This window comes from Phyllobates terribilis, unplaced genomic scaffold (assembly GCF_046119375.1).
Source record: "Phyllobates terribilis strain yellow unplaced genomic scaffold, ASM4611937v1 Scaffold_8__6_contigs__length_399053987, whole genome shotgun sequence".
Lineage (NCBI taxonomy): Eukaryota > Metazoa > Chordata > Amphibia > Anura > Dendrobatidae > Phyllobates > Phyllobates terribilis.
The window spans coordinates 176391953-176409455 of NW_027362768.1; the positions used below are offsets into that span (position 1 = coordinate 176391953).

Below are 17503 nucleotides of genomic sequence, written 5' to 3' on the forward strand. Positions count from 1 at the left end.
CCCTCCAGTCCATCCTTAACTCTGCTACGCGATCTGTTCATCTCTGTCCTCGCTACTCCTCTGTTACCCCCCTTTGCAAATCCCTTCACAGGCTCCCAATTGCCCAGCGTATCCAGTTCAATCTGCTAACACTGACCTACAAAGCCATTCATAACCTCTCTCCTCCATACATCTCTTAACTAATCTCCCGATATATTCCCTTACGTAATCTTCTTTCCTCCCAAGACTTCCTTCACTCCTCCACACTTATTCGTTCCTCACCCAATCGCCTCCAAGATTTCTCCCGAATATCCCCCATCCTCTGGAATTCTGTGCCCCAACACGTCTAATTATCCATCACATCCGGATCCTTCAGACGGAACCTGAAAACCCATCTCTTCAAACAAGCTTACAGCCTGCCATGACCTTGCCTGCTACCACCTCAACACCGGAGCTACCGCAACCCCCCAACCTACTGTCACCGCCCCATTCCTGTAAAATGTGAGCCCGCAAGGGCAGGGTCCTCTTCCCTCTGTACCTGTCTATCATTGTTAGTTTACTGTAAGTGATAACTGTATTTGGTATGTAACCCCTTCTTATGTACAGCGCCATGGAATCAATGGAGCTATATAAATTAATAATAAGGCTGGCCATAATGCCTGTAAAGTGTCTGTCCAAGGCACCGCATCACTAAATCAGCAGTGCAGCCGCTCCATTCTTGGGATCAGTGGGGGTCCCGGATATCGGACCCACCCATAAAGTGATGGCATAACCTAGCACCTTGCAGTCACTTTATTACATGGGAAGACCCCTTTTTAAGGACATATTTTTGGTTTTATTTGTCGTTTATGAAAAAGTTCTGCAGTTTTCTAATATATTTTTGTGCTTGACTTTCTCAATAGTTTCATGATCACTGCTTACTGTCAGTGAATAGAAAGTTTCTTGCTTAAATTGATCCTGCTGGCCCTGGGGCAAACCTGGGTGCAGCGTATCAGAGCTGCGTATAATCAGGAATTTTGGGTGTAACGTCCGTTCACTGACTGCAAGCAGAGATGTTTAAAACTTTGATTTGAAGCATTGGATGGAGTCTTCCCATTACGGATGGCGTTGTAGTACTCGGCGACGTTCCATTGTAAATGCTCCCTGCCGTGTACACAGTTGGTGTAGCCGTATTCCTAGAGTCCGCAGAGCGCGGCGCCGCGCCACATGGCCTCCATCCTGCAGATCATCTGACAATCTGTTTATGTAACCAAGCATCTGAGATTAGTCTTAAGCACATTCCTCTTCTGCCCACTTCTCTGGTCCCTGTCAAAGCCCCCTCATCACTTCCATGCTGATTGCTGTAGACCCGAGTCCGATCCCGGGTGTAGTCGGAGCCATTTACACACAGAGCGATCGAACCAGAGATCATTAAGACCCAACATCTGTCTCCATCCTTGCTTCTCCAAAAACTCGGAGCAGTGGGGAATTCACAGCTCTGCTTTAACCAACACAGTGCATTAAACATTAAAACGCGTCAGACGTGAGAAGGGTCAAAGGGGTCGTCTCACTGCAGGTTTCCATAACTGAGGAGGCAGTGCTGGTAAGGAGACTCATGTACCTGTCATTTCAGGTGACTTTTGTGAGCACATGATGAATAACATTATATCTGGTCAATGTATCCTGCTTTTTTCCCCTCTGCAGGCTCCATCTCTAATTTTCTGTCGTCTCTGAGCTAGTGGGGGGAGACAAGCTGCCATGATGTCTCCCATACACAGCACACACAGACATGAGATTCCTGCTCTCCTGTCTCTATGTAGCAAATGTTCACAAGCAGCATGGAAGGAATTGTATAGCCGTATTGAGCAGTGTGGCTGTGAATCCAGCTCTGAGATGAGATAAACATTTACTAGAAATCAGCAGCACATGACTGCACATGTCTTACTTCTCACCTGTTCATAGACATTAATAGGCAGCTGTAATCTGATCCCTCAGTGAGGAAGCAATTCCAAATTTTAGCAGTTTTTCCCTGTACATGATGAGTTCGGTAGGCAGAGGGGAGGAGAAAAAAGTAGATTTCTCTCATAAAATGTACCATAAAGTTTTTTGCACTATTGATTTATGTGACGTTTACTTTTTACCATTTGCTTTTATGTTTAGACCGGTGTGATTAGTTGCACAGTTTGCTCGTGCTTCCTCCAACCTGCAGTGGAGGCCCCTGAAGCAAAAACTGCTTCTATAATTGCACACATCTCATATCTGTCTTCTCTGTGTGATTACAATGCAATCAAATTGGACAGATCTAATCTGCCTATAATAATTTGTCACAGGATCCACTGTCCGTTTCATTAGCATGGACTCAGCGCAATCATCCCAAATGTCTCCTTGTGTTTTTTGCAGCGTTTTTTCCACGTAAAAAGCAATGCAGGCAAGAAAACAAGCATACATTACGTGCTTTTTTGTGCGTTTTTAATGCTTTTTTTTTTTTAATACGGATTTAATGCAATTTTATACATACAATTGAAAGGGGAAAATGCTGCAAAAAAATTAAAAGAATTGACACGCTACAGCTAAAAAAAAATGGAAAATCAACTGAGTGAATGAGATTTTAGAAATCTCAATTTTTTTCCACTGTCTTTTTTTTTCTACAGTCATGGCCAAAAGTATTGAGAATGAGACAAATAGTAATTTTTCCAAAGTTTACTGCTTCATTTTTTGTAATGGCAATTTGCATATACTCCTGAATGTCAAAGAGTGATCAGCTTAACAGCAATTAATGTACTTGCAAAGTCAATATTTGCCCAGAAAATGAACTTTAACCCCCAAAACACATTTCAACATCATTGCAGTCCTGCCTTAAAAGGAGCAGCTAACATCGTTTTAGTGATTGATCCATTAACACAGGTGTGGGTGTTGATGAGGACAGGGCTGGCGATCAATCAGTCATGATTAAGTAAGAATGACATCACTGGACACTTTAAAAGGAGGCTGGTTCTTGGAATCATTGTTTCTCTTCAGTTAACCATGGTTATCTCTAAAGAAACACATGCAGCCATCATTGCACTGCACAAAAATGGCCAAACAGGGAAGAGTATCGCAGCTACAAAGATTGCACCTCAGTCAACAATCTATCGCATCATCAAGAACTTCAAGGAGAGAGCTTCCATTGTTGTCAAAAAGGCTCCAGGGCGCCCAAGAAAGACCAGCAAGCGCCAGGACCATATCTTAAAACTGTTTCAGCTGCGGGATCGGACTACCAGCAGTGCCGAGCTTGCTCAGGAATGGCAGCAGGCTGGTGTGAGTGCTTCTGCACGCACTGTGAGGCGGAGACTCTTTGAGCAAGGGCTGGTTTCAAGGAGGGCAGCAAAGAAGCCACTTCTCTCCAGAAAAAACATCAGGGACCGACTGATATTCTGCAAAAGGTACAGGGAGTGGACTGCTGAGGACTGGGGCAAAGTCATTTTCTCTGATGAATCCCCTTTTCGATTGTTTGGGACATCTGGAAAACAGCTTATTTGGAGAAGAAGAGGTGAGCGCTACCACCAGTCTTGTCTCATGCCAACTGTAAAGCATCCTGAAACCATTCATGTGTGGGGTTGCTTCTCAGCCAAGGGAATCGGCTCACTCACAGTCTTGCCTAAAAACACAGCCATGAATAAAGAATGGTACCAGAATGTCCTCCAAGAGCAACTTCTCCCAACCGTCCAAGAGCAGTTTGGCGCCCAACAATGCCTTTTCCAGCATGATGGAGCACCTTGCCATAAAGCAAAGGTGATAACTAAATGGCTCATGGAACAAAACATAGAGATTTTGGGTCCATGGCCTGGAAACTCCCCAGATCTTAATCCCATTGAGAACTTGTGGTCAATCATCAAGAGACGGGTGGACAAACAAAAACCAACAAATTTTTGCAAAATGCAAGCATTGATTATGCAAGAATGGACTGCTATCAGTCAGGATTTGGTCCAAAAGTTGATTGAGAGCATGCCAGGGAGAATTACAGAGGTCTTGAAGAAGAAGGGGCAACACTGCAAATATTGACTTGCTGCATTAACTCATTCTAACTGTCAATATAACCTATTGGTACTCATAATATGATTGCAATTATATTTCTGTATGTGATATAAACATCAGACAAACACTAATAAAAACCAGAGGCCAGCAGATCATGGGAAAATATAATTTTGGTGTCATTCTCAAAACTTTTGGCCATGACTGTACACTAAAAGAAAAAAAAAAAAAGTATGAGAAAAAAACCCAGCAAAATTGAAACTTGTGAACAAGACCTAAGAGGAAAGGAAGAAGTGCTGAAGTTCTCCCATTTTTGTAGACCACTAGATTTTTCTGACTGTTTCTAATTGCGTCCCTGTCGTCTGCACTAGATGGATATAGACCGTAGATAGAGATAGATACATATATACATATATTGTATATAAATAGAATATCTTCTTCCCTCCTTAGACCCATTTATGTCTCCACCGTGAGGCCACAGTCTAAGCATATTGTCGTCATCATGGACCACGGCGCGTCGATCACTGAGACGCAGCTGCAGATCGCCAAGGACGCTGCGCAGGTCATCCTGAACTCCATCGATGAACACGATAAGGTGACTGATTTTTAAAAAACTTCTCTTCTGCCTGAAATAATAAACTAACCATGGGCAGCGATCCAGGAGAGGGGCTTATTTAAAAGTAAGAGGGGGAGAAGGGGGTATAATGAAAAAGTTTCAAACTTTTTAATATACTTTTGTGCTTCACTTCTTCACTGTTTAAATGATCTGTGCTTGGTGTCAGGGAAGAGGAAAAATATTTTACACCATAACAAGTAGACTTGTCAGACTTATGCAACCAAGCATATTTCCATTCACAGACAGCAAACAAGGGTGACCTTTTAAGGGAAATTAGTCAAGTCAATTATCTACCCATGAGAAATCCAATGCGAGATCGGTTTATTAGGGAGGATGATCCTGATGAGGACGAATGTGTACAGCCCTTGCCTCTCCTGGTGGACCTGGGGTGTAGGGGAGGTTTATGTATAAGCCCCTGCATTTGAATAACCATATTGCAGGTTGTCAGTTCAGGTACGGAGCTTTAGCGTCAGGCTGGGAATTGCCATAACGAGGACAGAAATATCCAGTCTTGTGAACGCTCCCTAATTTTCAAGCATTTGGAGATGGAGGCTTAGACAGGACACCCCAAGCTTTGATGAGGGGTAGCAATTTTCACTGACCTATGAAGAGTCCTCTTTAAGACATCTGATCTCTGGGGGCCAACTAGTCATGAGAACGAGGGTCCTGTGTTCCCCCTTAGAATTCAGCAGGCGTCTTGCAGGTGCGTTGCTGCTCCTTTTGGTTATCTATTCGGTTTTTCCAGAAACGGCACCACTCCTGTCCATGGGTTGTGTCTGGTATGGCAGCTCCGCTCTATTGAAGTAATTATGGTTCATTTTCAATACTGCATATAGCCTGTGGACAGGTGTGGTACTGTATCTAGGAAAAAAAAAAAGCAGTAAATCAATCTGTAATCCCACAATTACACTTTCATCGGCTATGGAACGGAGTATAGTGCTTGGCTCAAAGAAAGAAACAAAAAAAATTTACTTTTTTTTGTAATTGCGCACAACCCCTTTAATCATTTCACCCTTGTGCGGGGGAAGTGAACCGGAGTACTAGAAACTGGTCCATAATTAACCCGGCACCACCTAGTGGAATCAGTGAGTATTACCACTTGGGTGCATCTGCTTTATAACCCTTAGCAGAAGCCTCCTGGGATTCTTACCTACAGCATAAGAGAAGTGCACAGATAGGAAATGCGTTTTACAAATTTTGGGATCCCGGTCAACTAAAATACTTGCGAAATAAAAAGCAAGAAAAATGTTTAGAAATGAATTCAGTCGTTGGCAACGGAGCAAAGCGAGCGCGGCACATCTGCAATCTCCATACATCCTAGAAATAATCCGAGGAGTCTCCGGGAATATTCCTCTGGACATTTGGCTGTGAGGAGAAATAACAATGAAGACAAATGTTTTTACAAGGTCGGCAGCGCGGCCACAGGAGCTTTCCATCCTCTTCTGCTAGAAACACGGGAATCTTTATCTCTTCCAGATTTCAGTCCTGACCGTGGCCGACGTGGTGAGAACCTGTTCTCTGGACCAGTGTTATAAGACGTTTCTGTCACCGGCCACCAGCGAGACAAAGAGAGAGATGGCCAGCTTTGTGAGCGGCGTCAAGTCCGCGGACAGCCCCACGCAGCACGCCCTCGGCTTTCAGAAGGCGTATCAGCTGATCAGGAACACGAATAATGGCACCAGAGTGCAGCCAAGTAAGAATTTCTACCAAATGTATAAACTATTGCAAAATAGCTCAAAAAGATACACAAATAACAATGCAAAATATGCAAAAAAGATACACAAAGGACAATGCAAAATATGCAAAAAAGATACACAAAGGACAATGCAAAATATGCAAAAAAGATACACAAAGGACAGTGCAAAATATGCAAAAAAGATACACAAAGGACAATGCAAAATATGCAAAAAAGATACACAAAGGACAATGCAAAATATGCAAAAAAGATACACAAAGGACAATGCAAAATATGCAAAAAAGATACACAAAGGACAATGCAAAATATGCAAAAAAGATACACAAAGGACAATGCAAAAAAGATACACAAAGGACAATGCAAAATATGCAAAAAAAGATACACAAAGGACAATGCAAAATATGCAAAAAAAGATGCACAAAAAATATGCAAAAAATATACACAAATAGCAATGCAAAATATGTAAAAAAAAATACACAAACAGCAATGCAAAATATGCAAGAAAGATACACAAATAGCAATGCAAAATACTCAAAAAAAAGATACACAAATAGCAATGCTAAAGATACACAGATAACAATGCAAAATATAGAAATTATGAAAAAGGTGCAAAAATAATACAAAATATGCAAAAGAAGATATAAAAATATAAAATGAAAATTAAATCAAAATATAAATAAAATACAAAAAAATATATAAAAATATAAATGTAAAAAAATCTAAAATTATATGATGGTAATTTATCTCTGGAAAGACTCAACAGCCCACTTTTTTTTTTGCTTATAATGCTCTTTTAATATATTTTGTTAATTATCTTTTTATATCCTTACTGTATCTTTAAATTTAGCACTTAATGCACCTCAGCTGATTTTTTTATTTCCTCATAATACTTTTATTTAAAAGGAACACAAGGTAGAAATCCAAATTCTTCTGGAGTATTTGCAGAACAAAACGTCTTCACACAATACAGTGCGTGCCTCTTTCATCGTGCTCCAGATCCGGGGTTGAGAGGCTCCCGGGCACTGTTTACCCTTCTCGTTTAGGACAGCAATAATTGGCAGGTTTTATAGTTTCATCAAACTAAAAAAAAAAACTTGGAGAAGATTCTATCTCTAATGGGCAAATATGCGGCATTATAGTAGTTATATTCTTGTACATAGGGGGCAGTATTATAGTAGTTATATTCTTGTGCATAGGGGGCAGTATTATAGTAGTTATATTCTTGTACATAGGAGCAGTATTATAGTATCATAGAATCATAGAATCATAGAATGGTAGAGTTGGAAGGGACCTCCTGGGTCATCTGGTCCAACCCCCTGCTCAAAGCAGGATTCACTAGATCATCTCAGACAGATGTCTGTCCAGCCTCTGTTTGAAGACGTCCATTGAAGGGGAACTCACCACCTCTCGTGGCAGCCTGTTCCACTCATTAATCACCCTAACTGTCAAAAAGTTTTTTCTAATATCTAATCTGTGTCTCCTCCCATTTAGTTTCATCCCATTGCTTCTAGTCTTTCCTTGTGCAAATGAGAATAAAGATGATCCTTCTACAATGTGACAGCCCTTGACATATTTGTAGACAGCTATTAAGTCTCCTCTCAGTCTTCTTTTTTGCAAGCTAAACATTCCCAAATCCTGCAACCGTTCCTCATAGGACATGGTTTGCAGACCAGTCACCATTCTGGTCGCTCTTCTCTGAACTTGCTCCAGTTTGTCTATGTCTTTTTTAAAATGTGGTGCCCAAAACTGTACACAGTATTCCAGATGAGGTCTGACCAAAGAGGAGTAAAGACCGATAATGACTTCACGTGATCTAGACTGTATGCTTCTGTTGATACATCCCAGAATTGTATTTGCCTTTTTTGCTGCTGCATCACACTGTTGACTCATGTTCAGTCTATGATCTATTAGTATACCCAAGTCTTTTTCACATGTACTGTTGCTTAGCTCTATTCCTCCCATTCTGTATATTCTGTATAGTAGTTATATTCTTGTACATAGGGGCAGTATTATAGTAGTTATATTCTTGTACATAGGGGCAGTATTATAGTAGATATATTCTTGTACATAGGAGCAGTATTATAGTAGTTATATTCTTGTATATAGGGGCAGTATTATAGTAGTTATATTCTTGTATATAGGGGCAGTATTATAGTAGTTATATTCTTGTACATAGGAGCAGTATTATAGTAGTTATATTCTTGTACATAGGGGGCAGTATTATAGCAGTTATATTCTTGTACTTAGGAGCAGTATTATAGTAGTTATATTCTTGTACATAGGGGGCAGTATTATAGTAGTTATATTCTTGTACATAGGAGCAGTATTATAGTAGTTACATTCTTGTACATAGGAGCAGTATTATAGTAGTTATATTCTTGTACATAGGGGCAGTATTATAGTAGTTATATTCTTGTACATAGGGGCAGTATTATAGTAGTTATATTCTTGTACATAGGTGCAGTATTATAGTAGATATATTCTTGTACATAGGAGCAGTATTATAGTAGTTATATTCTTGTACATAGGAGCAGTATTATAGTAGTTATATTTTTGTACATAGAGCCGTATTATAGCAGTTATATTCTTGTACTTAGGAGCAGTATTATAGTACTTATATTCTTGTACATAGGAGCAGTATTATAGTACTTATATTCTTGTACATAGGGGACAGTAATATAGTAGTTATATTCTTATACATAGGGGGGTATTATAGTAGTTATATTCTTGCACATAGGGGCAGTATTATAGTAGTTATATTCTTGTACATAGGAGGCAGTATTATAGTAATATTCTTGTACATAGGGGCAGTATTATAGTAGTTCTATTCTTGTACATAGGAGAAGTATTATAGTAATTATATTCTTGTACATAGGAGAAGTATTATAGTAATTATATTCTTGTACATAGGGGCAGTATTATAGTAGTTATATTCTTGTACTTAGGAGCAGTATTATAGTAGTTATATTCTTGTACATAGGGGGCAGTATTATAGTAGTTATATTCTTGTACATAGGAGCAGTATTATAGTAGTTATATTCTTGTACATAGGAGAAGTATTATAGTAATTATATTCTTGTACATAGGGGCAGTATTATAGTAGTTATATTCTTGTACATAGGGGCAGTATTATAGTAATTATATTCTTGTACATAGGGGTAGTATTATAGTAGTTATATTCTTGTACATAGGGGGCAGTATTATAGTAGTTATATTCTTGTACATAGGGGCAGTATTATAGTAGTTATATTCTTGTACATAGGAGCAGTATTATAGTAGTTATATTCTTGTACATAGGGGCAGTATTATAGTAATAATATTCTTGTACATAGGGGCAGTATTATAGTAGTTATATTCTTGTACATAGGGGCAGTATTATAGTAGTTAAATTCTTGTACATAGGAGCAGTATTATAGTAGTTATATTCTTGTACATAGGGGCAGTATTATAGTAGTTATATTCTTGTACATAGGAGCAGTATTATAGTAGTTATATTCTTGTACATAGGGGCCAGTATTCTAGTAGTTATATTATTGTATATAGGAGCAGTATTATAGTAGTTATATTCTTGTACATAGGGGGCAGTATTATAGTAGTTATATTCTTGTGCATAGGGGCCAGTATTCTAGTAGTTATATTATTGTACATAGGAGCAGTATTATAGTAGTTATATTCTTGTACATAGGGGCAGTATTATAGTAGTTATATTCTTGTACATAGGGGGCAGTATTATAGTAGTTATATTCTTGTACATAGGGGCAGTATTATAGTAGTTATATTCTTGTACATAGGAGCAGTATTATAGTAGTTATATTCTTGTACATAGGAGCAGTATTATAGTAGTTATATTCTTGTACATAGGAACAGTATTATAGCAGTTATATTCTTGTACATAGAGGGCAGTATTATAGTAGTTATATTCTTGTACATAAGGGGCAGTATTATAGTAGTTATATTCTTGTACATAGGGGGCAGTATTATAGTAGTTATATTCTTGTACATAGGATCAGTATTATAGCAGTTATATTCTTGTACATAGAGGGCAGTATTATAGTAGTTATATTCTTGTACATAGGGGCAGTATTATAGTAGTTATATTCTTGTACATAGGGGGCAGTATTATAGTAGTTATATTCTTGTACATAGGAGCAGTATTATAGTAGTTATATTCTTGAACATAGGGGCAGTATTATAGTAGTTATATTCTTGTACATAGGGGCAGTATTATAGTAGTTATATTCTTGTACATAGGGGCAGTATTATAGTAGTTATATTCTTGTACATAGGGGCAGTATTATAGTAGTTATATTCTTGTACATAGGAGCGGTATTATAGTAGTTATATTCTTGTACATAGGGGCAGTATTATAGTAGTTATATTCTTGTACATAGGAGCAGTATTATAGTAGTTATTTTCTTGTACATAGGAGCAGTATTATAGTAGTTATATTCTTGTACATAGGAGCAGTATTATAGTAGTTATATTCTTGTACATAGGAGCAGTATTATAGTAGTTATATTCTTGTACATAGGGGGCAGTATTCTAGTAGTTATATTCTTGTACATAGGGGCAATATTATAGATATATACCTGGTTTTTATTAGTCTGAAGTGGTCTGAGTAGTTGCCAGTTGTCAGTCTTCCATCAGTCATACTCGTTGTCACTTAGCTTTCTCTGGCTTTATTGATTTAGGATAAAAGATATAACTGATTGCAGACACTGAGCTATAACTCCACAATCTGCAAACTACTAAAACTTCAGCCATTTTCTGGTATATGAAAACCTCAGCTACAGAACTCACCAGTGAGACATTACCTTAAACTGCTCCCCGCTGCGTGAACCTGACCCTATTCAGACTAGTACTAATGGAGCAGATGTTTATTAATAGAAATGTATTCTGCTCGTGTTGCTGCAGATATTTCCCATTGGGGTTTTTAATAAAACTTCACAATAAAGCCATATATGTGTTAAAGGCCAAGTGTGGAATACAGACAATGGCTGGACTGTATGTGCTGCCTGTAAAACAGATACTGTGTGAAATCCGGCTGTGTAACACATTGGTGGTGTCCCTGTATACCACCCCGGGAGCAGTGATTGGCCTCACTTTTTGCATATGTATGCATTATATGTATATATTAGTTTTTTTTATCCCTTTTGTATCCTCTCATGTTACCAGTGAGAGCGGATGTTAAATGCAGGTCTCCTATTGTTCTTTGGGGAAATCTATTTTCTCAGCATCCTGCATTTAGGCTTTTGTCTTGGCAAATTATATACAAAGCAGAACTCCGCCAACATTTTTCCATTTTCTTCTACTATTACTTAACAAAAGAAAAAAGACTTGGCAGAGGCATACCGTGCTTTAGTTTTTAAACCCTGGAGTAATCTTTGGGAGTTCGGATAAATGCAAAGCAGCTCTTCTAGTGATTCACAAAAAGTTTAATAATTTTAAGGAGATACTTAGAGGACCTGACACTTGCCGTGTGGATGCGTAATATACATATACACTTACCCTTAAGTAAGATATAAACCCCAGGCCGGACCCACCCCGTATACAGAAACATGAGCCCAGACTAGACATCTCCATATCTACAGGAGCCAGACCAGACACCTTCAGTCCCCAGACTAAATCCAGTTAGATCGTTCCATCTATACAGACCCCACACCAGACCCGCCAGTAGACAGACCCCACACCAGACCCACCAGTAGACAGACCCCACACCAGACCCGCCAGTAGACAGACCCCACACCAGACCCGCCAGTAGACAGACCCCACACCAGACCCGCCAGTAGACAGACCCCACACCAGACCCGCCAGTAGACAGACCCCACACCAGACCCGCCAGTAGACAGACCCCACACCAGACCCGCCAGTAGACAGACCCCACACCAGACCCGCCAGTAGACAGACCCCACACCAGACCCGCCAGTAGACAGACCCCACACCAGACCCGCCAGTAGACAGACCCCACACCAGACCCGCCAGTAGACAGACCCCACACCAGACCCGCCAGTAGACAGACCCCACACCAGACCCGCCAGTAGACAGACCCCACACCAGACCCGCCAGTAGACAGACCCCACACCAGACCCGCCAGTAGACAGACCCCACACCAGACCCGCCAGTAGACAGACCCCACACCAGACCCGCCAGTAGACAGACCCCACACCAGACCCGCCAGTAGACAGACCCCACACCAGACCCGCCAATATACAGACCCCACACCAGACCCGCCAGTAGATAGACCCCACACCAGGCCCGCCAGTAGACAGACCCCACACCAGGCCCGCCAGTAGACAGACCCCACACCAGGCCCGCCAGTAGACAGACCCCACACCAGGCCCGCCAGTAGACAGACCCCACACCAGGCCCGCCAGTAGACAGACCCCACACCAGGCCCGCCAGTAGACAGACCCCACACCAGGCCCGCCAGTAGACAGACCCCACACCAGGCCCGCCAGTAGACAGACCCCACACCAGGCCCGCCAGTAGACAGACCCCACACCAGGCCCGCCAGTAGACAGACCCCACACCAGGCCCGCCAGTAGACAGACCCCACACCAGGCCCGCCAGTAGACAGACCCCACACCAGGCCCGCCAGTAGACAGACCCCACACCAGGCCCGCCAGTAGACAGACCCCACACCAGGCCCGCCAGTAGACAGACCCCACACCAGGCCCGCCAGTAGACAGACCCCACACCAGGCCCGCCAGTAGACAGACCCCACACCAGGCCCGCCAGTAGACAGACCCCACACCAGGCCCGCCAGTAGACAGACCCCACACCAGGCCCGCCAGTAGACAGACCCCACACCAGGCCCGCCAGTAGACAGACCCCACACCAGGCCCGCCAGTAGACAGACCCCACACCAGGCCCGCCAGTAGACAGACCCCACACCAGGCCCGCCAGTAGACAGACCCCACACCAGGCCCGCCAGTAGACAGACCCCACACCAGGCCCGCCAGTAGACAGACCCCACACCAGGCCCGCCAGTAGACAGACCCCACACCAGGCCCGCCAGTAGACAGACCCCACACCAGGCCCGCCAGTAGACAGACCCCACACCAGGCCCGCCAGTAGACAGACCCCACACCAGGCCCGCCAGTAGACAGACCCCACACCAGGCCCGCCAGTAGACAGACCCCACACCAGGCCCGCCAGTAGACAGACCCCACACCAGGCCCGCCAGTAGACAGACCCCACACCAGGCCCGCCAGTAGACAGACCCCACACCAGGCCCGCCAGTAGACAGACCCCACACCAGGCCCGCCAGTAGACAGACCCCACACCAGGCCCGCCAGTAGACAGACCCCACACCAGGCCCGCCAGTAGACAGACCCCACACCAGGCCCGCCAGTAGACAGACCCCACACCAGGCCCGCCAGTAGACAGACCCCACACCAGGCCCGCCAGTAGACAGACCCCACACCAGGCCCGCCAGTAGACAGACCCCACACCAGGCCCGCCAGTAGACAGACCCCACACCAGGCCCGCCAGTAGACAGACCCCACACCAGGCCCGCCAGTAGACAGACCCCACACCAGGCCCGCCAGTAGACAGACCCCACACCAGGCCCGCCAGTAGACAGACCCCACACCAGGCCCGCCAGTAGACAGACCCCCACACCAGGCCCGCCAGTAGACAGACCCCCACACCAGGCCCGCCAGTAGACAGACCCCCACACCAGGCCCGCCAGTAGACAGACCCCCACACCAGGCCCGCCAGTAGACAGACCCCCACACCAGGCCCGCCAGTAGACAGACCCCCACACCAGGCCCGCCAGTAGACAGACCCCCACACCAGGCCCGCCAGTAGACAGACCCCCACACCAGGCCCGCCAGTAGACAGACCCCCACACCAGGCCCGCCAGTAGACAGACCCCCACACCAGGCCCGCCAGTAGACAGACCCCCACACCAGGCCCGCCAGTAGACAGACCCCCACACCAGGCCCGCCAGTAGACAGACCCCCACACCAGGCCCGCCAGTAGACAGACCCCCACACCAGGCCCGCCAGTAGACAGACCCCCACACCAGGCCCGCCAGTAGACAGACCCCCACACCAGACCCGCCAGTAGACAGACCCCCACACCAGACCCGCCAGTAGACAGACCCCCACACCAGACCCGCCAGTAGACAGACCCCCACACCAGACCCGCCAGTAGACAGACCCCCACACCAGACCCGCCAGTAGACAGACCCCCACACCAGACCCGCCAGTAGACAGACCCCCACACCAGACCCGCCAGTAGACAGACCCCCACACCAGACCCGCCAGTAGACAGACCCCCACACCAGACCCGCCAGTAGACAGACCCCCACACCAGACCCGCCAGTAGACAGACCCCCACACCAGACCCGCCAGTAGACAGACCCCCACACCAGACCCGCCAGTAGACAGACCCCCACACCAGACCCGCCAGTAGACAGACCCCCACACCAGACCCGCCAGTAGACAGACCCCCACACCAGACCCGCCAGTAGACAGACCCCCACACCAGACCCGCCAGTAGACAGACCCCCACACCAGACCCGCCAGTAGACAGACCCCCACACCAGACCCGCCAGTAGACAGACCCCCACACCAGACCCGCCAGTAGACAGACCCCCACACCAGACCCGCCAGTAGACAGACCCCCACACCAGACCCGCCAGTAGACAGACCCCCACACCAGACCCGCCAGTAGACAGACCCCCACACCAGACCCGCCAGTAGACAGACCCCCACACCAGACCCGCCAGTAGACAGACCCCCACACCAGACCCGCCAGTAGACAGACCCCCACACCAGACCCGCCAGTAGACAGACCCCCACACCAGACCCGCCAGTAGACAGACCCCCACACCAGACCCGCCAGTAGACAGACCCCCACACCTACCTCTATCTATCTATCTATCTATTATCTATCTATCTATCTATCTATCTATCTATCTATCTATCTATCTATCTATTATCTATCTATCTATCTATTATCTAACTATCTATCTATCTGAGCACTAGGATTGTTGGTCTGTTGCACTAGGATTCCTATCATGTAGCCTTGAGTGTTTATAGAAGTTTTTTTGATGGGGGTGAGTGGGGGGGTACTTAAATCTTTCACATTCATAATTGGGCTTTAATGGTAATTTCAGACTTTACACAAAGAGCATATTAGCGTTACTTCCAAAACCCCTGATACCAGAGAGCAATGGCATATGTGACCTGACACATCCTGGCTCCTAATGTCTTATGAGTTTGTGGTGCGGTTGGTTAAACTCTTATTTCTTTACATTCTTTGTGCTTTTCTTTCTCAGATACAGACTTGGTGATTATCTATTTATCCGCTGGAATCACCTCGAGGGATTCCTCGGAGGAGGATAAGAAATCCACTCTGAGAGCCATTAACGAGGAGAACAGTCAGATGAACAATTCGGTCATGATCCTCACGTACGCCATAATGAACGGTGAGGCCATAGTTTATAGGGGGTGGGGAGTACAATACCTAAAGGGGTTCTCTGCTTTGGACAAGCCGTACTTGTTAAGAGTCCCTTGATAATTAGCTGGTCATTGAGTGTCCTCCTGTGGATAAACCTGGCAGCAAATGTGCAATGTCCCTGCAGCTCCCCCACAGGAGAGATGAAGTATTACAGTGTTTCTCTCCCCGTTCTTCTTATTAGAGGGAGTGACCGGTTTGAAGGAGTTGGCGTTCCTCCGTGATCTCGCAGAGCAGAATTCAGCAAAATATGGCTTTTCTGATAAGAGCGGCCTTCCCGTCACCAAGGGGAGCATGATGGTCCTAAATCAGCTCAGCAACCTGGAGACGACGGTGGGGAGATTTTATACAAACCTGCCGAACCGCATGATTGACGAGGCGGTGTTCAGCCTTCCATACTCTGACGAAATGGGCGACGGTGAGTCCTAAGCACTGTTTTCTGAATACAACCTGCAGTGTAAAGAATGGTGGTTTTCATTTGTGTTGCAATGGTGTTAACAAGGCGATTGGCAAATTGTCACTCATTCCGGCCCCATTGTATTTTATGTCAAAGAAAGAGAACCTAGGGCCTTTGTTTCCCTGCACGTTCAACTTTGGTGTGGTCTGTGGTCAGAAATTAGGAGAGAGGAGCTCAGAAGAAAAAAAGGATATTAAACTTTCCTGTTAGGCTGCGTTCACACATTGCATATTTCCCTGCGTTTTTTTACGCTGCGGATTTTCCTGCTTTTTTTACCTACGTTTTTTTGCGCAGGTAAAAAAAAGCACCTCCATTCACACACTGCGTAAAAAAGCGCAGCAAAAAACGCAGTGTGAAATGAAGGGTGACATGTGTACTGTCTGTGTGTCGTGTGTGTACTGTCTGTGTCTGTGTGTCGTGTGTGTACTGTCTGTGTCTGTGTCGTGTGTGTGTCCCTAGCACTGTATGTACAGACCATGGATACTCACCTACCCGATGGATGAGAGACGCGTCCGCTCCGTCCTGCGCTTGCAGCATCTGCCGTGAAGCGATCAGCAGACTGTCAGCTGACCGGCTTGTAATCAGCTGACCGGCCGGTTACAAGCCAGTTAGCTAACAGCTGATCGGCTCACCGGCAGATGCTGGAAGCGCGGGATTGGAGCGGACCGGACGCCTCTCCCCTGACATCGGGTAGGTGAGTATCCATCCTGCGCCTCCGTAAAAAAAGCGATGGAATTACGCAGTGTGTGAACACCGCTGCGTAATTCCATCGCTTATAATGGGCACAATAGTGAGAAAGCGCAGGACGCAGTTGCGTAAAGAATTGACATGCCAATTCTTTACGCAGCTGCGCTTTCCCGCTGCGTAAAATTACACAGTGTCTGAACGGCAAAGTGAATTTCCCATTCACTTTGCTGGCAGACACAAAGCACATTGCGTATTTTCAAAAAGCGCGCGAAAATACGCAATGTGTGAACGCAGCCTAAGACTGTCAGGACGAGCTCACTGACGGGCTCTCAGTTGAATGTCGGCCTCTTGCTCTTGAGTTGTGAGGAAACTGCACTAACAAGAGAAAGTGGTCGAGATCTAACTGAGAATCAGTCAGTGAGCGCGTCCTGACAAGACAGTTTGTATCTCACTTATCTGGCTTTTTCTAAGCTTCTCGCAGCTGAATTCTGACTATAGACCACATTAAAGTTGAACATGCAGGGAAGCAAAAAGCCTGTAAAAGTCAAACCATTCAAAACTTTTCATGAAGCCCAATAGCAAAAATGTTTGTTTTTTTTTAGCCAAAAAT

The 17503-nt window shown here is 44.8% G+C and overlaps 1 protein-coding gene and 1 long non-coding RNA gene across 5 annotated transcripts in view; one reads left to right on the forward strand and one right to left on the reverse strand.

Annotated features, from left to right (window-relative positions):
- LOC141157047 (uncharacterized) overlaps positions 1-17503 on the reverse strand; it is a 168387-nt gene that overhangs the window by 105315 nt on the left and 45569 nt on the right. The gene's annotated exons all lie outside the window — the stretch shown is intronic.
- CACHD1 (cache domain containing 1) overlaps positions 1-17503 on the forward strand; it is a 148906-nt gene that overhangs the window by 97576 nt on the left and 33827 nt on the right. Inside the window, exons 6-9 of the mRNA XM_073643817.1 lie at positions 4420-4564; positions 6062-6278; positions 15571-15720; positions 15934-16167. Of these exons, the coding sequence (XP_073499918.1) occupies positions 4420-4564; positions 6062-6278; positions 15571-15720; positions 15934-16167 (746 nt within the window). The remainder of the gene's footprint in view (positions 1-4419; positions 4565-6061; positions 6279-15570; positions 15721-15933; positions 16168-17503) is intronic.